The sequence below is a fragment of the Lonchura striata genome, chromosome 3 (genome assembly GCF_046129695.1).
Source record: "Lonchura striata isolate bLonStr1 chromosome 3, bLonStr1.mat, whole genome shotgun sequence".
Classification (NCBI taxonomy): Eukaryota; Metazoa; Chordata; class Aves; order Passeriformes; family Estrildidae; genus Lonchura; species Lonchura striata.
This window is the reverse complement of record NC_134605.1, coordinates 84,967,013-84,989,313: the sequence shown is the minus strand read 5'-3', so window position 1 is coordinate 84,989,313 and position 22,301 is coordinate 84,967,013. Positions and strand designations below refer to the sequence as shown.

At 42.7% G+C, this 22,301-nt stretch overlaps 2 protein-coding genes across 5 annotated transcripts in view; one reads left to right on the top strand and one right to left on the bottom strand.

Annotated features, from left to right (window-relative positions):
- SMAP1 (small ArfGAP 1) overlaps nucleotides 1–3,187 on the top strand; it is a 91,665-nt gene extending 88,478 nt beyond the window's left edge. For all 3 annotated transcript variants that reach the window (XM_077782349.1, XM_077782348.1, XM_031504418.2), the window contains one exon: nucleotides 2,208–3,187. In XM_077782349.1, the coding sequence (XP_077638475.1) occupies nucleotides 2,208–2,342 (135 nt within the window). In that variant the 3' untranslated portion in view covers nucleotides 2,343–3,187. The remainder of the gene's footprint in view (nucleotides 1–2,207) is intronic.
- A 108-nt stretch (nucleotides 3,188–3,295) lies between these two features.
- B3GAT2 (beta-1,3-glucuronyltransferase 2) lies at nucleotides 3,296–21,552 on the bottom strand. 2 transcript variants are annotated; one of them, XM_021554212.2, is made up of 4 exons: nucleotides 20,945–21,552; nucleotides 9,696–9,840; nucleotides 3,811–3,959; nucleotides 3,296–3,732 (listed from the first exon to the last, which is right to left on the bottom strand). In XM_021554212.2, exons 1-4 carry the CDS (start codon nucleotides 21,482–21,484, stop codon nucleotides 3,646–3,648), a joined length of 921 nt encoding a protein of 306 aa, XP_021409887.1. In that variant the 5' UTR covers nucleotides 21,485–21,552; the 3' UTR covers nucleotides 3,296–3,645. The 2 variants fall into 2 exon arrangements, with proteins under 2 accessions (XP_021409887.1, XP_077638477.1); XM_077782351.1 differs by lacking the exon at nucleotides 20,945–21,552 and adding an exon at nucleotides 11,355–11,374.
- Nucleotides 21,553–22,301: the final 749 nt, after the last annotated feature.

Below are 22,301 nucleotides of genomic sequence, written 5' to 3'. Positions count from 1 at the left end.
GAAAGGTTAAGTGTAGCCAAGTTAAAGACTACTGGACTATGAACTGCTCAGAGGCACATGTTAACAAACCAGTGAATAGTTGAATGAAAGGTAACTGATGTGAAAACAGAGAATATTTTCGCCAAGGTAGACCAAACTCAGTACTCTGAGCTCTTCTCTCATGGCTCTTCTACTCATAGCTCTTCTCAATCTGTCATCAGAGCCAGCCTAGTAAAAAAGCTTAGCTCAGGTAGTTACAAAATTTGGAAATGAAACACAGCCTTATAAGTAAAAGCAGAATTTAACTACTTGGAGATAACCATTAACAATTAATACTTTCCTTCACAGATTTCAGAATAAATTTTGGTGGAATGTGAAGTGCTTTCTGCTCTTAACATTTTCCTGCAGATAATTTGCTTAGGTGCATCTGTTACTTATCTGTAGCATTTCCATCCAATATATTAAACATGTTTCAAAGGTTCTCTAGATGGGTTAATGTACATGTAGTACTGTATTTGTGCATTTTCCAAGGAAACATCTTGAAATCAAGTATTTGAGCGTTTATTGGGGCAGGGTGAGGCAGAGGGATCAGACTTAAATCATTCCTTGGAGTTCAGCATGGATGATAGCAACTATTTTTTCATACTATTGTTTGTATTATGATAACAGTACAATAATTCCATGCTGCTTACTTAGAAACAAAGGAAGAGAACCTTAGTGACTGACTTAAATTGGATGATATGATACTGTTCTGCTCCATCTTACAATATGAACATTTCTGAAGGTAAACAGCATTTTCTACATTGATAAAACAGCCCCTGTTTGAAAATAGAGACTGTCATTCTTCGAAAAGTAATTCTTAAAGGTGAGAATTTCAAAATGTCAGATCAAAAAAATCTGTGGATATACTGGTGGCAGTCTTTTCATAGGTAGCTAGCTTTAAAAAGACCCATATCAGCTTTTAAATTAAAATCTTACCTCTTATCAATTCCATGTTAAAACCTGGCTCCTTGAACAAGCTCTTCTCATGTTCTCATACCCCTTGCACATCAGATGTTGTCAGTATGATGACATTCCACAGTCTGCAGAACTCTGATCTAAACTTTGACTCTAGTTGAAAGCGGGAGAGCTTGCTTTACCAGACTAACATGTTTTATATAGTCTGCTGGTTAAGAATTCTACTCCAGAAGAGGTGAACCACTGGGTAAAGCATGTTTTTATCAGCCTTTTTTGTATTTCGAAGTTCAGTGGTGGCTTGTTTTCTGCAGATACACAGTTCTGTGTGAAAGCACATGGAACTGAATTTTACCCTGAAATACTGGTTTGCAATTTACTTGAATTTTTCACCTCTGTTTCAGTTCAATTTTGCAGCCTGGTATTGTTCACCCATGTTTAAATGAACTCTGATTTTTACCTAGTGCTGCCTTTAGTTTGAATCAAATGTTACTTATCCAACATCTCTTTTCATTTGCTCTGATTATTAATTGCTCCAAAACCTTTTCTGCTCTTAATTTTGACATTGAGTACTTAAAATTACAGTGACTAGATATTTGTAAAGACTAAAAATAATTTTGCAGCAGCCCTGAAGTGAATGTGCTGAATTTTGAATTCCTTCCCACCTTTAACTAGATGTTAAATTCATGTGAATTTAATTTGATGTGGATTATTTTACTTGTTTTCTAAAAAATTACAGTATCTTGAGTAGATTCTTTAGCAAGGATGGTAATACTCAAGTTTATAAATCCACCTCATTCTTTGTTGATTGTCACCTAAATGGACAATTTCTGTAAAAACTGATGTAGTCAAGATTATGAAGTCTCCAAAGAAATGTTGCTGGAAGAAAAAAAATCTGGAGCTGCAAGTGCAGACAAGACTATATTACTGCCTTTGCTGTTTCTTTATCACAGTTGCGACAGTTTTGTTCATTATCTTTGAAACTGTGAAAGCAAACTTTTACCAACCAGCCACACTGGCCACCTCTTTCACATGCTGTCAGTTCTCATGTGACACATACACCAAGTGCTGCAGCCCATCAACTGATGTATGGTAGTATGAGAAAAAGCTTAGAAACTAAGATGGAGTCAATATTTTTATTTAATGAGAAAAAATTTTAAGGGAAATGTAACTGGGTTGATGGTTGGAGACAGGACTGCTTTTGGCGAGCAGCATGCTGAGATTCAGTGCCAGTGTTAACCAGGCTTGTGTGTGTGTGTGTGTGTGCTTTGCAGATGAATCAGCAAATGGCTGGAATGAACCTCAGCAGTTCCAGCAACGTGATGGGCTTTGGCCAGCCCCCCAGCACAGCCGCAGGATGGACTGGAAGCTCCTCTGGCCAGACTCTCAGCACACAACTGTGGAAATGAAAGTTGCAATAGAAATCTTTCCCAGAACAGCCACCTAACATTCCGTGTTCAAATACATTTACTTTTGCTGTTCCTTCCATGTACATATCTATTCTTTTTCTTTTCCCCAGCTGTTCAGATTAGGAATATAACTGACTGACCGTGTTGTGGTCTATATTGATTTAAATTTGATGTAGTGAAAAGCAGATCAAATATATTTATACATCATTGGAAGCATTTTCATACAATGCATATGATTTCATAGACCATATTAAGAAGCTGCTTAACCACATACTGATTTTTTCCCTCAAAATTCTAGATCAAATGTTTGCATATAAGGGATGTAGCTATCATGTTAGTAATATCCAAAAATATGAACCCCAACCCCCCAAAATTACCCAGTAATCCTGTAGAAGGTACTGTATGAACAAATGTTTAATCATATATAAATAGAATGTAAATGTATCACTGAGAAATGTTTTCTAGTGTATCAAACAAATTTTGTTTCATCATACATTTCACTGTGATGTTGTTATGGTGTGCATAACAGGGAATGTGGTTATTGAAAGAAAGATAAACCTGGATGTTACTGTAGTTCTACAAATCAATAGTTTATTATTTTAAAGATAAGCATTTGATGCATTTGAGTTTCCTGTGGTAAAGTCTCTGACCTGGCTCAGGAGGCAGGCACACAGTGTTAAAAGAGAACTGACACCACAATATGCATTCAAGGTAACTCAGTGTGAACAGATATATTTTGTCTTGCAGAGAGATCCAGGTTTATGACAGTGATTGTGTTTACATTTTATGGTGCCTCGTAATGATAAAAATGTTATTTCCCTATATTAAAAGGATAAATCCATAAATGATTGTGGGTTTTTTATTTCATTGTTGTATGACCTGTTTGCTACTTTTAATGAAGTAAAACATGTTCAGTTTGGAGGATCCATTTATACAGATATTTAGACCAACAGTTTGTGAGTTAAAATCAGTTTATAATTGCACCATTAAGCTGGATAAATACAAAAAGTATATACATAAATAATAATTTTGAAAATACTCCATTACAGCCATGTTTATCTGTGAAAGAGCATTAAAACGAAGGTAAGTGTCGGTTTATTAAGCTGAGAGTTCAGAAATGCATGCAGACAAGTTAGAACAAAGCACATCCACTTGATTTGCTTATTAGAGTCTCTGAAAGCTTCCTTTTGTTTCCACAGAAGTCTGTCAGGTCTCAGGCAGAAGCAGATGAGTTTAGCTGTCTGAACTGGAACACGCGCTGGTGCGTCCATTGTCCTGCCCTTGCCGTGGGACTGTCCCCCCGTCATACCTCAATGTTGATTGTGTCCAGGTGGTACTTTGGCTCGTTAGCTAGATTCACTTTCTCTGTTCGGGTGTGCCATACAAGAACCTAGAAAGTACCATGTGTGTCAGTAAATCATCTGCAGAGATGACACGAAAGCTTTTCACAAAGTGTAGCAATCGGTACCTTTGTGCAGTTGTTTGCTTTTGGCTCCAGTTCCTCCACTGTTGTTATCTGTTTCAGAAAATCAGATTCTTGCATTCCTGGTTGAGAACCACGACGCTTGAATACGGCTTTGGGATGCGACAGGATCACTTGAAGACTCACAGCAAATCCTTGGAGAGAGGGAGACAGGAAAAAAGGTTGAGAAAAACCTTTAGGCCTTACATTTTTGTGCAGATATACTTATGTCTAGAAATCTCCCATGTTCTTTTTAAAAATGTGTAAATCTGATTGTGTGGTTATACAATATTTGGTAGGTTTGTACATCCTACATTGTATTGTTTTGTTTTGGTTTGCCCTTAAGATACAATCAGATTTTTTTTTAATTGCACCATATTTTCAACATGTTAAATCTTAATGTCCCATCATGTAGGTAATATATGCTCTCTTGCCTGAAAGTCAGGTATTGCTAAAATCTTGGGTTATTCTTCCTTTCTATTTTTAATTAAGAAATAAAACTCAATTATAAGTAAAATAAAATCTATGAAATTCGTACTGTACAAACCATTCTACACTTCAAGGTGAGAGTCAGGAAAAAAGGTTAAAATATGTTACAACTCTGATATTTAGATAGCTTTAGCCTTTAGATTTTTAACAGCCTTGTTGAGGAAAGACAAGTCATACTAATGCTCTGCCTTGGGAATGACTTTCAGCATCAGTGGTCTGCCAGGCAGTCTCAGCTTGTCTGAGCCTGGCACAGCACGGCTCAAAGGATTTATTCAGTGTACACACCTCTCTGCAATGCTTTTCTCTACTAACATGCATCAGGTTCCTTGAAGGAAGACTGCAAACTGAGAAATCACTGGTTTGAACATACTCATCCTCTCTGAAGAAGCTACCGTGAATCTCTAATTTGCCATTATTTATAGAACTCTTCTGTTTTCCTTCAGCAATGCTCAGTCATATGTATGCTTCTTTAACTATGAATCAAAAACTCAACTGATAGACTTGTAAAGAAAAATTATATTTGTAACTAATTCCTTTTGTCTGATTGCCAAGCCTACCAAAGAAATCCTTTCTTCATCAGTTCAGAGTGGTTCCAGCTGTCCCTTTTATGACACATGTAGTAACAGTTTTGACATCAGTTCTGGAAAACTCCAAGAACATTTAACTCTAAAGCCATTAAAAATTTATCAGTTTAAAATTTAGCATAGCTTTCTATAACTAAATGTAATTCTGAGTCCCTTTTAGTAAAATTACCTTGCTGCTGTATTTTCCTTGAAAGTATCTGTAACTATTACAGGAGCCTTTTGAAGAGGAAAATATAAAGAAGTAATTACTACATGACATGTAAAGAAAGGCACACTGAAACAACTTTATCATGGTCTTGTTTGTAGGAAGCAAAGGAAGACACCAGGAAGTTTGTTTGTTTGTTTTCAGTAAGGATTTGGACCCTGATGAAGTCTGTGGGTTGGGTGTGAACATGTCCCAGTTCACTGATGGACACAGAAAACATTTATACATTAAACTTTTGATGTAGCTTTATACATCCTGTCCTGCCTGAGGTGGAGAATAGGTGTCTGCATGGACAGGGCTTACCCAACACCCTGCAGTGCAGACTTGCTCCTCACTCCTTGTAGCCTGGCCATGATGTAGTAAAAGGTGGGCTCTATCCCCGTGCTCTTGGTAGCCAAATGTAATAATTTGGGAAGAGCTGAGGCTACTGTGCACTGACTAGCCTAAGGTTTGTTTCCTTGGTCAGGGTCCATGCAGTCTTTGTTTGTTAAAAGAATCCAGTAAAGCAGCAACTTAAAGAGATAAAATAATTCAAGGAGGTTCTTCAGCTCTGCTTTATAATTGTTTTATTTTCAAATGACATGCAAAAATGACATTTTATAAGATGGATTTGAGAGAAAACCACTTTCTAGTGACAACTTTAAGTTGACTTTATCATATGTATCATATTGATGCCAGAAATAGAAGAAACAGCTCAAGTTTTGACCAGACTGGCTCTAATTATTTCTTTCAGTAGATAATGATCCTGTGCTAATAGATGAAAAGACACTGTTGTTTTGAATTCTATCACTAAACAGGGATTTAGCTGGGATTACTGTCTCTCTAGCATAATTGAACAGTGCTTACATGCATACAGTTATTTTACTTAGTCAGTATTCCTACAAGGTCTTACTGGGCTTTATTTCACATGAGATGCCACAAGACAATTTCATAGCTGGAGTGTGAAGAGGTGTTTCAGGGGTTTTTTGGTGTTTTATACAAGGTTATAAATTAAATCTAATTGGCTGAAGAGCCACCTAGATAGGAATTAATTTGTTGGAGGACAAGATACCTGGGAGATATGGCAGATATTACATCTGTTCTTCTTTCAATGTAAGCTGTTTCTGTTAATTCACACCTTGACTTGTGTTAGATCAATGGCTTCTGTTAAAAGGCAGAACTCTTTCTTCATCCAGTTAAATTTTAGCCAGGGTTTAAAGATTTTGTTGTCATGGTTAATGCCTTTGCTTCCTGGATGTTCTAGATAGGATAGTAGCTGAAGGCAAGCTAGAAACTTGAGTGTTTATCATTTCTGGAATGTATAAATGCTAATGCTCTGTGGCGATGTTGGAACAGATGTTCTGGTTTCCACATAGATCAAGATCCCACCTTTGCTTGGGTTCTATGGCTTTCAAGTTCTGTTCTCCCTGGTGGTGTACTTTTTGGGTTGCAGTAAGGCAGAGATGTCTAACCAGGAGGTTTTGTAGTTAGGAACAAATGGATCTGCTGACATTAATCCACCATGGAAAAGGCACTTGATTATAAACGCAGTGTTTAAAACTGTATTTATCCTTGGATGGGAGGAGAGGTTGGTGTTTTGTTTTGGCTTTGGAGGGGTTTTGAGTGCTGGCTGCCGTACCACTTAGAATTTTTTTGTTTGTGACTTCCAGCAGGGACACTTTCAGATTCAGTTAAAATATGCCATGTTTTGTAGTGCTGTGAATAGACTGGCATTTTGCTCAGGGAACCCTAAGAAATATGAGATGTACTGAAGATCTCATGACTATAACAAAATTTTAAGAAAATACAATAAAAAAAGGTGGTTGCTCTGGCCCTAGCAGAGGTGCCTAGGGCACAGTTAATGAGCTCTGGACCCAAAATCTGCTGGTCTAGTGATTTACAGTCACATATTCATCTCTGTGACTGAAGTAGCTCCTGAAATGCTAATGCAAAGCAAGCATCTGCCTTCTTGAACAGCTTTCACATTAGGAGAATCACAATCTAACTTATTTTTTTGAGAGATCCAAAATTCTGGCACTAGGAACAGGCCAGAAGTAAAACAGCATTTAATATAGAAGACTTGGAATCACATCCATACTAAATGAGTTTTTTCCACAGTTTTTGCTTTCTACCTTCTCTCTCACTTTTCTTCCCCAAGGGTAAGCAAGTCAATGTCAAACCCTAGAACCCGCCTTGATTGAAAACTGAAGCAGAACTTTGGAAATACCAGAACTAATTCATACGGTGTGTTGGTTGCCAGGCAAGAAGCAACACAGGAAACGATTGCTTTGCTTTCTGAATCCAGTTTAGCATTGGAGAATAGCAGTATCAGCCACAAATTTCTCAAAATAAATAACCAATGTTTAATGAGCTGACGTAATGTGATTGCCATGAGCAAGTGTGTTTCAAAGAATCTGGGGAGGTTGGCCAGTTAGGGTCATTGAGCTGAGCCCAATGAAATCAGCAGGACCTGAATTTGGCCTTGTATTTTGCTGTCTAGAATAAGAATTTTATGTGCATAAAGTCAAGGATGTGCTTCCTCTGAAAAGCCACAAGTTAAATTGGTGATCCCAAACCTTTTAAGCCATCCCTCTGTTCAAACCCAGAGTCATGATCAAATTTTTGTGATAATCACTGTGAAAGATCATTCACTAAACCAAAGGGAGCTCCTCACCAGTGCACTGGGACACGAGCACAGAACATTAACTGTAGACAGCTGATATGTCTCCATATCAGTATTACTGTATGCACCTATCCTGTTTGCATGGCAATATTTTAAAGAGATCTTTGATGTTTCTTATGTGCAGCATTCGGTATAACCTAAGTTGCTTGTGTATGGAAAAAATGGAAAAATGCCAACAATGGACTACAGCATGGACTTAGGTTTGGTAGCAAATCCCTGGAGGTGTGTTGGGAAGTCAGGAGAGGATAGGAAACTGCATGTTGACATGCATCTTGTAGCCTGCACCTGCTCAGATGCCTATGGAGCTCTGGATTTGCAGTTCTGTTCTGTTTGTGCCCTGACTCTGTATTCCTGAGGGGAATAAAGATGCAAATTTCACATCATTTTTTTAGCAGTCTACACTGCATTTATTTCTTTCCTTGCTAAAATTAAAAATGAAATTCAGTATTTTTTGAAGACTAATTAAAAGTTCTCTCGCAAAATAGTAACTCTTTCTTTGTGGCGTGCAATTAACTTCCTGTAAGTTTTGGGGGGGGTTTTGTCTGTATGACCCTCCCTTACATGTCTTTGGTCAAAGAACAAGCAGGGAATGCTCCTAATGGAGCTGCTTTTCCCTCAGGCCAGTAATTTAGCCAGTTATCTGCAAGGTAAACAACTTAAGAACTTTCCATGTATACCTTCATGTCTAGGTTAGAGTCCCTTGGCCAATGTTGTGTAATGGCTTTCTGCCTGCTGCTGATGAATTATGAGCCACACTCTCACCTTTATAGTGCCATCAGTAATCCCTTCTAGAATCCAATATTAATATGTTTCTGTAAATTCATGGGGACTGTTCAACTGCACAGCTGCAGTGTCTGACACACTGCATAGTTTTGAGCATTGAATACCTGCTTCACCCCTGAGAAATGTCTTCATGTGAACACCCAAATACTTATTTTTATGCTAGGTCGTGGTATTGATGTGAAATGTCTCTACAGTGCAGAAAAATTCACTTGATTACCTTTTTGTCTTTGCGGTGATAACAACCATTAGTTCTCCTTTATTTACTCTTTAACCACTTGGACTGTAAATACTGTACATATTTTTATCAGTAATTTAAATTAATATAATAATACTCTGTTAAGATGAGAAAGAACTGGAAACTGTCCTTTTCCCTCTCTCAAAACATAGGGTTATCAGGATTTTAAAAAAGTGGCTATTTCTACCCTATTCTTGCCCTTGTATTCTTACTTCTCTTCTCTCATGAGTACAGAAGATGTCTAAGTGCAAATACCATATCATTTTCTGGGAAACCAGCTTCTGCTATATTAGAAATTGGACCTGTGTACAGTGGTGATTCGTGTGGCAGTTGTGAATGTATACAAAAGATTGTCTAAGCATGGACTGTCAGTAAGACAGAGCTGTGTGGTGTGCAAACTTCACTGCAGAAGATTGATTAGATTCATTTTGAAGCTTTTTTGCCTTCGTCTACCAGGCAACAGCTGTCAGTGATATTTCCCCTAAGCCCAGTGTTTCAAACTATATCCATCTACAGTTATCTCTGTCATTCCAAATAACCAATGCAACATGAATAATTTCATGATAAAGTAGCATTTTACAACATGAAGTCTTAAGAAGGTCTGTATTTATGCCGCCTAGTTTAGACTGATGACAAAATGACAGGCAGGGACTGCTTGCAAGAATTGCTAGGATGAATTAATTTACAATTAACTTGTTTCAAATAGACAATTCACACAACATAAAAGCCAAGTTGCCACATAAAAATAAGAACAAATTAAAGTAAGTTCAGATACCACCAAGCAGCAAATTAATTAGATAAGATGTACAAGCTTAGACTTCCAGCATAGTTAGTGCCAAAGGGCTGTATGTACACTCTGCCAGCACTCCGGCAGTTTAAGAAGCTGCTTAAATTGAGAAATGGAAACATTCATGTATCGTAAGCGAGCCTCACCTGCCATGTCAATAGCAAAGGGCCTGTCAGCTCTCCAGCCCGTGTACCAGCCGACCACTTTGCCGTTCTCCACGACCGGGCGCTCGTAGCGCCGGCCTCCCACCAGCCCCACGGGCCACACCGACACCTTGCGCGTCGTCCGCATCTGCAAGAGGCAGGCACAGCGTCACTGCCGGCGCTCCCAGCCGGCTTTCCTGGGAGCGCTGCTGCACACCCGCATCGATCATCAAGGCTGGGCATTCAAAAGCAATTGTAGCCCAAGAGCTGCCTGGGCCCACTCATCTTCTGTGAATCTCCAGTTCTGTAGTCCATAGGCATCTCAATTCTACTTTAAACACCCTATTCGTGATATCTTTTATACCAAGAGTTTTTAAAGCTGTGAAAAAACAGGGAGTTTTGTTCTTGTTTGGGTTTTCAAAGGCATAGCAGATCTTTTTTTCTACAAGACTGCAGCATTCTGGCAGTGGGCTTATGTCTGTAGATAGCTGAGATACTACAGAAACCCAGTGAGAGAAAAATATAATTATTAATACACACTTCACTAGGACAAGTACAATTAGTTTGGGACTTGTTAAAAATGAATTGAATAGAGGACGTTATGACACACAACTCTTTCCTACCTGCAGCAGACCTGAGATGCAGCTCAGATCTATTGAGGATTCATGAAAAAAAGATTGCTAAGCCTTAGTCTTTTTAACTTCTGTATTTTCCCTTTAAAACCTCTGCTAAATTTCTGAGAAGGACAGAAAGCAGGCCAGGCAGGATGTTTATTATCACCACCAGCAGTTTTTCCCAGTGATGTAAATTAACTAAAAGCAAAACTGGAAGTGTGGTCCTTATCTAGCATAGAAGAAGCCATAGGTATGCAAAAATTACTGTAGCAAGAAGTGTCCATGACTGGGAGTCACTTCAAGAAGGGCATTGAAGTGCAGGGGCATATCCAGAGAAGGGCAGCAAAACTGGTGAAGGGTCTAGAAAGTGAGTCCTGTAAGGAGCAGCTGAGGGAGCTGGGGGTGCTCAACCTGGAGGCTCGGGGGGACCTTATCACTCCCCAACTGTCTGAAAGTGGGGTGGAGCCAAGTGGGGGTCAGCCTCTTCTCCCAGGTACCATTAGGAAACAGCCTCAGGCTGTGCCAGAGAAGGTTCAGGTTGGCATCAGGAAAATTCTTCACTGAAAGTCTTGTCAGGCATTGGAATGGGCTGCCCAGAGAAGTGATGGAGTGACCATCCCTAGAAGTGTTCAATAAACTGGATATGGCACTTAGTGCTATGGTTTAGTTGATGTGGTATTTAGACAAAGACTGGACTCGATCTTGGAGGTCTTTTCTAACCGTAAAGATTATGAGTGTGATTCAGTGACTTCAGATAACTGGTTCAGTGGTCCATTTTCCCCAGTAAACAGGAGATAATATGACACAAACCCTGACACACTGCTCCCCCTGGGAAAATCAGACAGTCTGGCGTGAGAACTTGACCAAGAGAGTACACTGACACAGCATCTTGCACAACTTAACCACACTGGTTCAAAAGCCACTATTTTAACTACTGTGCTTTAAAAATTGTTCTATTTAAACAAGTATTAAACTATTTCAATGTAATGTGGGCTTAATTTGATCTATTCTAAAAACAGTCTTGTCTTTTGTTGTAATTGAAACTTACTCCTTGGGGAAAGGTTATCCCTTTTTCCTTCCAAGCACTCTTCTCAGCAAAAACAAACACAGTTTTACATATTTGTAACCACAGTCCCCTATCGATGGATGCTGAAATAAAAGACAACCTTGGTTAAATATTAAACACTTCCCTCTCTCTCTGCCAAGGTGAAAGATTTATCATGCATATTATCAAGACTCGTAGGAGTCACGCCAGGAAAAAACAAAGACATCACATCAGCGTGGTTCACATTTCTAAGCTAGAAACATTAGCAGATTCTTAGAACTTACTTCACATAAACTATAAAATACATATTTAAAAATCCACAAAAATGTAGGCACACACAGAAGAAAAATATGCACCTTCTCTCCTGCTGATTATTTGTATATCTTCAGATTTGTTTATCAAAAATTCCTCTCCTCTACCCTAGTAACTGTTGCAGCAAGCTAGAACATTTCACTCAATAGCAGCAGCCCATAGTGCATAAGAGCAGAGTATGTATTCAGCTGGCAGTATAGGGAATTCTTGTGATATGGATTCTCTCCGAGCCATTGCCTGGTTAATTGCCAGTGAGAGGCTGCCATGAATCTTTCTAAGGTTATTGATAAATATTTACCTGCAACTGTTCTCCCTGCTTAAGTTTAACTTTCCAATCTCTCCCACTCCTCCATGTAGTAAATGCAAAGTTAGCAATTAGCTATTTGGGTATGGACATTGGCCAAACCTTCTCACTAAGATCTTTTAGCTCTGGTTTTAATGACGTATCTCTTTTGCTTATTTTGCTAACAGCCTGTTTACATTAACATCCAAACATGGACACAGGGAATCAGCCTGTTGGGCGTATCTACACAGCACCATCAAGCTGCATTTGCCCAACTATGCTGCACCAGTAAATATCACAAGATAAACACACATGGTGCCATTAATACTTCCTGGAGGGTGTGGATACCTGAACAAATTATTAGTGTTCAGAATTGCAGTACTTTGGCTGTCCTGTGCCAACTGTCTGTACCTAAAATCAAAATGCCACAAGCCAAAGGCAGGCATACTCTGACTGCAAGGGAGTGGCCAGAGCACAGTGCACCCATGTCCTGCCTGTGTGCACAGTAAAAGTTTGGGAGCTCTATACAAAATGAGCCAGGTTACACATGACTTCTGAACTGGGTCAATAGTGGCCTCAGCATCTATGCTGGCAGAACCAGATAGATTTACATTAATACACTACAATACACAGTGTTTTCGAAAGCCTTGTCAATTAAATGTATTTCACTGACCTCATAAAACCAGCATGAAATGACCCAAGAAGTTTTAAACTAATAATCTTGGGTCAATCTCAGTGTCTGTGAGTTGTCAGTAAAGCCACCACACGTCAGATGTAACCCCTTACAGAGCTCTTACTTCTGTCCTTGGATGACTTTATTCTTGCAGGTTACATTTTTGAAGAATGAAATAAACAGGTGTCAAGAATACAGCAATTCCTTTAAGTAAAAGCTGAAAGAGCGCATCTAGACCAGTATTTATGCTAATTCTGAAATACCTCACAGCCTTGGGATATGCTAGACAGATGAAAGTAGAAATATTTCTTTTAATCTTCTGAGAGTAGCATTACTGTAGTTAACACACTGATATGTGAAGGCTGTATTTATGTATGATGGGGGGAAAGCTATTATTTGGATTAAAAGGCCAGCTTGCACCTGGAATTTTATGCTGCTAATCATCGGGACACAAAAAAATTATTCAAAAATGTGTTAAATCTGAATACCTTTAGAGCTGTGTGTTAAACAACTGTCAAAAATCATAGGACTTACCAACAGCTTCCTAAAAGACTTTTCTATCTGTCATTGTAACAACGGTAGCACAAGCTGTGTTAACACTCAGAATTAAAGTCCTGGTAGCTTACATGAATGGTATTCATCTTACACTTCACTCCCTGCAAGTCAAGCATCTGCCCTGTCCTAGTTAGACTTCTGCAGTTAATGAGCAGAGATAGGACCCCACCAGCAGGATTCATCCTGCCTGGCTTGGACAGCTCTCTTAAGGTAGAAATGCTTTTGTCCTCTGTTTACCTTTTGAAAGGGGATCTTGGGCTTCGGAGGGGAGTGATGTACTGGGTGGGGAAGATGGTAGAGCAAACCTGAATGAAATAGGAGGGGGAGGAGAACTGGGAAGGAGTTGGCAAGGAAATGACAGGAGAGATGAGTAGCAATTGATGGAAGAAATGCCAGTCAGGTGATGGGCATACAGCAGTAAATACAGTAACAACAGAGTAACCACTGAAGAATAGCAAGTGAAATGAGTGAAATGCAGGAAATGGAGCTGAGGAATAAAAGACAGTGATAAAAGCATTGCTAAATTTAGCATCTCATTAGTCAATCAAGAAAAGCTGCTTAATGGGATGCACTGGACTGATGGATAGGGAAGATACCAAGCCAGTAACAAAATATAAAAACCCAAGGGAAATGAAGGCAAATCAGAGAAAAGGAAGCATGGCTGTACTTCCTATAGTGAAAAGGCTTCCAGACTGGAACAACCATCCTGCTGTTTTTGCAGCACAATGTCAATGTGTTTCTGTTTGGGATTCAAAGCCCTCTGTGAGGGCAAACCTACGGCCACACCTCACAAGCTTTTTTCCCCTGTCATTTCAACCCCTGTATGATTTGTGATCTGTCGTGCTCAGGCTACAGATTCACATCCATGCTCACCATCCTACCCCACACCCCTGCCCATCCCACTGATACTCCAGCAGATTTCTATGCAAAATTCTGATTTATTACTACCGAAGACAGGATCTAGAGCTCCTTCACTACAACAGTTCCTCAGGACAAAATGTTATGGGTTAAAGCATCAACACAGCCAGGTTCCCTGTCAGTTCTCACACAGTTCTCTGCATTACTCACAAGCCATTTAAGCCAAATTCTGCTTCAACAAAACTTACATGAGAGCACTATGGCTCAGCTCAGCCTGATGCTGTGGCTGTTTACTGAGCCTTTGGGCTGAGCACCTGCCCCCACTTATCATCATTTCAAAGGAGATGCTAAGGCATAGAAAACCTGTGCCAGTGGCTTTTGTGGTTCAGGGATTGGGATGTTTAGGGGTTAGGAACTTCAAAAGGCAAGTTTATTGTTGGCAAATTTGACTGTGAAGCGTATTCTCCATGGGAACATTTGTAGAAAGGATCTACAAATCAAAAAATTGTCATTCCTTGATGTAGCTTCTTCTGCAGGTCTCACAGGTGCTCTGCTTCACCATTCTCCCTGCTAGAAAGCTTTCTTTCCAAGCATCTACTCTAAACCTCCTCTGCTGATTTGTACACAATCTACATTGCAGAGGGAGGATAGATTAATTCTCCCTTTTCTTTTAGCAACATTTTATATATAAGGTACATGACTAATGCTTCTAAATTATACCAGCATCCTTGGGCACAAATGTCAATATTGCTTCCCTGCAGAAGAAAACTGTACCAAATTTAACTAAAGCAGTTAGCAGCCAATTTCTGTGAACTGGGACAACTTCCAAAACATTTGCTACTCATTTTACTTCTGGGCCCTTCTATTTACTGGTTGCCTCATTCTACTCCCTATCATTCTACTGGGTTGTGTTCACTGTACCTCTGAAGAGCTGCTGACCCGGTGTAATTAATTTCACAGTAACAGTATCAGTTTCACAGGTAAAACTGCTGCTGCCAGTGCAGAAACAGAGAGTATTTGGTACTTTGTAACCAAGCAAAAACCTGTTTCAAATAGCCTTTTTTTTTTTTCCTTTTTTTTTTGTTACTGTTTCCTCTCATTTTTAAGCTATTTCTTTCTCTGCCAGTCTTCTCTAATCCAGCCTCTTTAGCATAGGTATTACATGTCTATGTGGAAGAAAAATGTCAGTGTGCATTTAAAATCTGTCATGTACTTCTAAATCATTTATATACTAGAAAGGTATTTAATGCACTGCTAACTCATATTTGGATCACTTTTTATTCTGAAAAAAATAACTAATGACTGCAAGCTAATATTTAATTCTGTCTAGACTACTGAATGTTATTTTAAAGACTATTATAAAAATCTGATTTTTCCAACCAGCTCCAAGAGATACAACATTTTCAATGATAAAGAGATTCACTTATACTACTTTAAAATCTTTTGTATAAATATATCCATTTAAAAATACACAGAAGTTAGCTTAATACAGTGTATAAAAATTAGGACAGTTATGTAAGTGTTATTGAAGGAACACTAACACTTTCCTAGTCAAAGATGGAATAAATAGTAAATATTCACCTCTTTTATAATGCATTTTTTGAGTTCCCCTCAAAATATTTTACAAAGATGATCACAGGAAAACTGAAGGCTGTGTGACATGCAATGTCTGCAAATATTTCTGTTCTATTTTTAATAAACAATGAATTCTTTTTTTGGGCTACTGAAATGACTGTTAAAAGCCATTAGAATACCTGCCACCTTCATATATACCTTTTGAGAGAGAAGGGCAGGGACAGACACAAGAAAACTCTTTCAATCTGATTATGTGGCTCTTTGAGTCCTGAGCTACCTGTAAAGACTACCTCAGCTTAGGGAGAGCAGGATGAGCTCTGTCCTCTCAGACCTCCTTTCCAGCTTCAACTCTACCACCATATTAGGGCACTCATGTGCAGGAAACAGCTACATCAAAATGAATTCTGGCCCACAACTCAGTGGGCAAAAGGACTTACTGCTAAGCTTCTCAAGTTTGGGTTGGGTTTCTTTACCCCTTAGAAATAAGAATCAGGGCTGTGATCTACTCTGAATTCCATGCTGCAAGGCTGTATCCAATCATGTTAGTGTGGATATCTCTAAGGAGACCCAGTCTGCAAATCCTCTCCCTGCACTCAGACAAGACAGTGGAATGTGCCACACTTTCATGCTCTAGGCACCCAGCAAACATGGCTATGAAATTCTGGACATTGATGACCAGAAGCCTGACGGTGGTAGGGAGAGGGAACATGGTTTTAGATATGAGCATCTTAATTGCAAATATATCTCAGTTTAGGTGTCTGAACAAAACACAAGCAAAAGTGGCAGAAATAACCTAGACAGGAATCTCTAAATCTCAGTGTGTTTTTGAAAGCAGCAAGCTCACTTTCAGACAGATATTGAAGACCTTCACTCCTCTTCTTGTACTCCTCATGCTGCTCACCCCTCACCTTCGAAGCTTTCAGGGCAGTCTGCACAATCAACAGCAGAGTGGATCTCCAACACTAATTCCTCCAATTGGCATACATATCCAAACATGGACCATGGAAGTGATGGCCTTTAGGCAGCTACTCAATATATGGAAAGAGCAGAGAAAATTCCTGAGACACAGAAACACAGGAATTCTGTGAAGAGTTAAGGGAAGTGGGACTTAGCTGTATATCTTCAGTTTCCAGTGCTCAGGTTAATCGTGTTTTTAAAATCTCTCTGTGAAGGTGGAATGCCAGTATTATCTAAGGATTTTTTCTTCTGGAAGTTTAAAATGTGAAATCAGCAGTTGCTAGGCATCAGTCACAATATTGCAATAACTTGCATTCAGGAGTAAGATGAAGCACAAATGCACCAGAAACTATAAGAATCACTCCAAAATGAGTGTGTAGTAAAAAATAGAAGCTATGGTGAGTCATGTGGAAACATTTGTAAAACATCTTAAATACAATAGGTGGAATTGCAGGCCTCAGTGTCTTTTTTACAAATGCAGGCTGACTTTTAACGTAACAGGTATTTTTGGAAAGCTCACTTGTTTTTGATGGAGACATGCACAAGGACACCTCCAGATGAACAGATCATACCTGAACAGAAAATACATAAATTATTTCTGAAGTCTCAACCCCAAAATAATAAATTATCAAATACAATATGCCAGACCACAGGCATTAAAGTAAAAGCATGATTTTTTTTTACCTGACCACCACTACACTCTCAAGTAGAAAGAGTTTGGAGTAACTTAAAAGCCATATCTCTACTCCTGGAAATATTTCTTCATCATTGCTGCAGCCCTGTTTAGTACTCTCAAGAATTTCACAATCACTGAACATGTTGGTTCCTTCTCTGCTGCCTTTCCATGGAAGATGAACCTTTCCTAACGAAATGCTAAACTGACCCAATGCTGTAGCAGCAGAAAGACAAACCAGGCTTTCCACCTTATTCTAGAGGGGACAATTGAAACTGTTTAGACCCCACCCAGTTCAACTTTGAGGACATAGTTTCACCAGTCAAAAACTGATCTATCCACCCACATGCCATCGTAGGTCTTAGGAAAAAAAGATAAACAGCAGCCAAGGGTTCCAGATTTACTACAGAGTGTGACATTTTCCATATTACTGTAAGCTGGGTTTTTTTTTTTTCCTGATATCCATTAAACACACTCAGCCTAGGTCTACTGGGCCCAGCTCACTCCACATCAAATATAAAGTACTCATTCCTATAAGCACCAAGCAGAAGTACTTTGGGCAGAAATTAGAATTTCTTCATCAAAAGCTCATCATCAAAAGCTATCCCATGGCATTCCATGTCAAAGCATGCTCCTTTTTGATCATGGTCTAATGGTTCATACACTACAGCTGACGGGAAAGCCTTTGCTGACCTTGCTTTGTTAAAAGGCTCCATCTCCTGTAAGGACACCAGGGAAACCCACGGCAAAAGAGCTTCCTTAAACCCAATCCTTCACAACGTGCAGTTCCCTTGCTCACCTTCTGCTCTGCAGTCCTGCTTGTTTGACCTCTGAGCAAAGTATTTCCCTAACACAAATGTTCCTCTCATGCTGGCTTTACAGTCCTAGCCAGCCTTGGTTCCCATCTCCCCGAGGCCCCACTGCTGCCCCTGGAACCAGCTTTGACTCAGCAGCAAGCCATCGCAGAGAGACAGACCTGCTGTCTCATAAAGCAGCAAATGCACAATGTACACACTGCCTGTACGCAGTGCTGCTGGCACTGTGGGACTGCACACCCCTGTGTCCGTGCCAGCGACCTGCTGAAAGTCACACAGCCAGCACACGATGCTGCTTGAATGAGAGTTCAGAGCTCCTGTCTCATCCTACATTTAAATTTCTCCCTCCTAGTGAGGAGACTACAGTTTATCAGACTTCCTTAGGGAAAGCAGCTGTTGGTCTGGAGAATTTTTCCTGGCAGGGCAACACACTGAAAAAATTCCCTCTCAGGTATAGTTACCACCATTTTTATAACAGGAATTACTACCAGATTTCATCTGCAAACAATGCATTCTGAAGCTGTTCTTTTCGTGCTTGGAGAAGACAGGTATAATTTACGTTCATAAATCAATCAGTTCCTGAAAGGGAGATCAGGATTTACCACGGAGTTGTCAAGCCAGAATCCATGAATACATGGATTTTCTTTTATCGAGTCAAGAAGCAACCAGCCCTCTAGCAGTGCCTCGACTGCAAAATCAGGCTCCTGGCTCACTCTAAATGTAACCTCCCACACGTAAAGGGGCATCCCGTTGGCAAAGCCTGCCAATAGACTTCCGTTAACTTTGCCAGGTCTGCAGGGCATTCCCCGTGTTGCTAACAGTGCATCCCAGAGACCCTGCCAGCAGCTCCTTAGAGACCCCAAAAAACACCCACAGGAACTCGCAGCGACAACTGAAGCAAATGCTCCTCCTCTGCTCCTGTAACTGAGCTTACCCAGCTCCCCATTTCTCAGGGAAAACTCATTCATGCATGTGTGTCTGCCTGTGAACACAAGGCTTGGAACAAACAGCTCTTTCCCAGCAGCTCAACACAGGGGAAAGGGAAGCCTTAGGGTTGCAGAGGTTCATGCTGGAAGTTACAATGCTTGTTAGCAAGAGGAAACACAGGTTGCCTGTTGTGCTAGCAATTCTCAAGGCTGAACCTTCAGACAGTTTTATCCCTTCATTTTCCCACATTTCCTAGCTAATTAGAGAGGTGATTTGTACCTTTCTGTTTCATGATTCACAGCAATTAGTAGAACGATAGAACTTTTAAAAGAATAAATATGACCCGACTCTTTTTCAATAGCTGTGGAGCACTCAAGAGAAACGTCAGCCAATACTGTTCCTTCAGCTTGTCCCTAACATTGGTACTCAATAACAACAACAACAAAAACCAAAAAATCAAACAAGCAAACAAAAAAACCCACAAAAAACAAAACTCCAAACAATAGATATTTGCCAAATATATTTTGTCCCACGTTACTCATTGTGCCAAAGTGTACTTTCTGTTTCTATTAACAGACTCCCTAAGATTCAGTCAAATTAACCTTATTTCTACAAATACGTGTGAGCACTCCCATAACATCAAAGACCGTTATGTGAAATTACTCTGCATTATAATGCACTGAGCACAGCTATGAAAATTTTTTAAAAATCAATTGCAACAGAGGTTTGGCCTTTAGGCAAAGGTCCTTAAATTAGCAGCTTCAACGCTGAATGACAAGCGGGAAAAGAAGTAGGGTATCCCTGTTGAATGGGGAGCCTGCACCTTCCCACACAGTGGAAATGGAAAGGGATGCATTATGAACCTAAACACAAACCAGCCTAAGCATTTCTAAACCAGCTTTCCCTAAGGAATTGCATGTGCTTCACATTTCTGTGTATCACGTTCACTTTAAGTCATTGACTGTAAAGCACGCCAGGAGGGGCACAGCTCGGCAGCAGCGGCAGGGGAGGGGTGTTCACCTCGGACTACAGCTCTGTCCACCGGCACAACACACAGACCGCAGCATGCCTGAAGTCCTCTGCTGCCAACTTGCTTTGCTGTTTCCCTGCCTCATTTCCCTGCCAAGGTTACTCTCCTAGCTGTCACATAAGATGTACATGATCTTTCTTCTACTGTTTTATGTCCACCTATTAAACACCCTCCTTCCTGCCAGGGGGAACCCAGAAAGAAAGCTGGATATCCTCTGCCCCGAGCGCCTGCCAGTTCCCACCAAAATGAAACAAAGCCCTTCACCAAGGGGAGGCAATGAAGACAAAAACAGGTCCCTTCACAAAAGAGACTCCTGAAAGAGCGTTCAGTCGTTACACAAGAGATTTGCTGCTTTTAAGAGCGAAAGGCTTCAGAAAGGCAACTCCACGTGAAGAAGCCGGCTCTGGCTTAATTCATTAGCGCCAAGGAAAAAACTGAAGGATGGAGACTCCTGATGGGAGTTGCCCTACAAGGAGAGGGATGCAGCCCGAAAATAACAAACCAAGGAGCACTTTTCAACCCAGTTTTGACAAAAAACCACATAGGATCCCTTATATAAACCTTAAACTCGGCAGCGAAGTGAGAAAACAGCAATAAAAAGTTGGGGGAGTACGGAGAGGAGGGACAAGAAACTTAAAATCAAGGGAGCGGTGGTCACACAGAAGCAGTCCCGGGAAGCCTGGGACGGGCGCTGCAAGGTCTCCAGGCGGGAAGCGGGCTTGATTCCGCCGTGCCCGGAATTTTTGGATAAGGGACACCGAGTTCGCCGCAAATCGGGGATGGGGAACAGCCCCGCGCGGGAGCCTGAGGAGGGGGAACGGCAGGAGCCAGAGGGGAGGCGGGGAGCGGCCGGGAGCGGGGATGGGGACGCGGCGGGCGGCTGCGCGGAGCGGTGGAGCGCGGCGGCCGAGCGCGCCCCCCTGTCCCGCACGCACCTCCTGGAACAGCTCCAGGCTGTAGGTGTTGTCGTCGTCGGCGAAGAAGAGCACCCCGGGCTGCGGGGGCGGCAGGTGCTGGTGCCGCTGCCGCAGCCAGGCCAGGCCGGCGTTGCGCTGCTCGGTGGCGCGGGGCAGCCCCGGGCGCTTGTAGCGGCGCGGCGTGGGGACGTGCAGGTGCGTGCAGGGCAGCCCGGCGCCCGCCACGAAGCGGGTCACCAGCTCGCTGCGCGCCGCCGCGTCCTCCACCAGGATCCAGTGGAGCCGCGACACCTGCCGGAAGGTGTTGGCCAGGCGGGTGAGCTCGGCCTTCTGCACCGGGCGGCTGTAGGTGGGCGTGATGGCATAGATGGTGGGCAGCGCGGCCTCGGGCCGCCGCCGCGGGGCGGGCGGCCGCGCCCCGCCGCTACCGCCCTCGGCCCCGCCGCGGGGGGACAGCGCGGGCAGCGGAGCCCGGCTGCTGTCGATGTCCAGCACGATGATGACGATGAGCACCCAGGGCAGCAGCAGGAGGAAGCGGCTGAAGAGCAGGGACTTCATGCTGCCCCCGGCGCCCTCCCGCCGCGCCGCCGCTCAGCGCCGCCCCATAGACGGGCGCGGCGGGGCTGCCACACCGCGCTGCTCCGCGGGGCGCCCGGGCGGCGGCGGCGGCCGGGGCGGGCGCCGGGCGCTCCCTCCCTCCGCGGGCGCGGGGGCCGCCGGCGGGGCGGGCCGGGGAGCCCCGCGGTACCTGCGGCAGCCCGGCGGGGCAGCTGCCGGCCCCGCTCCCGCCGCTCCTCTATTCTGCGAGCGGCCGCCCTTCCTCCTCCTCTTCCTCCTCCCGCTTCACCCTCGGCATCGCCGGACCAGGGCTCAGCGGGGGGCTCTGGGGAGACGCTCCTTCTCCTCCGCTTCCCCGGGCAGCTCTGGCGGTGCGCGGGGGCGGGGAGGGGAGGGCGGGCGGGGAGGCGGGTGGGAGGGTCCCCGCGGGCGGGGGCTCCCGCCCCGCCCCGCTCCGGCTGCCGGCCGCGGGGACAGAGCGGCGGCTCGGGGCGCTCCGCGTCCTCGGGGGCGGCGCCGGCCCGAGGGACGGGGACCCGGGTGGCCACGGGGCGCTGCTTCTCTCCGCGGCGGGCGACAACTTCGGCCGGTGGCCGGGACGCCTTCCCCCGGACAGCGCCGGCCGCCGACGGGCAGGGCTGGGGTAGGCGGACGGGTCCGTCCGTGCCCGAGTACTTACACCTCGGAGCGGAGGAGAGCCGCTCGCTTCACTTCTGCTTCGGTTTGGTTTTGGGGTTTTTTCCTGCCTCAGTCGAAGTAAGAAGTTGTAAATAAAGCGGCGGTTTGCCGCAGCTCCCCTCGGTGCCCGTCTGTCAGT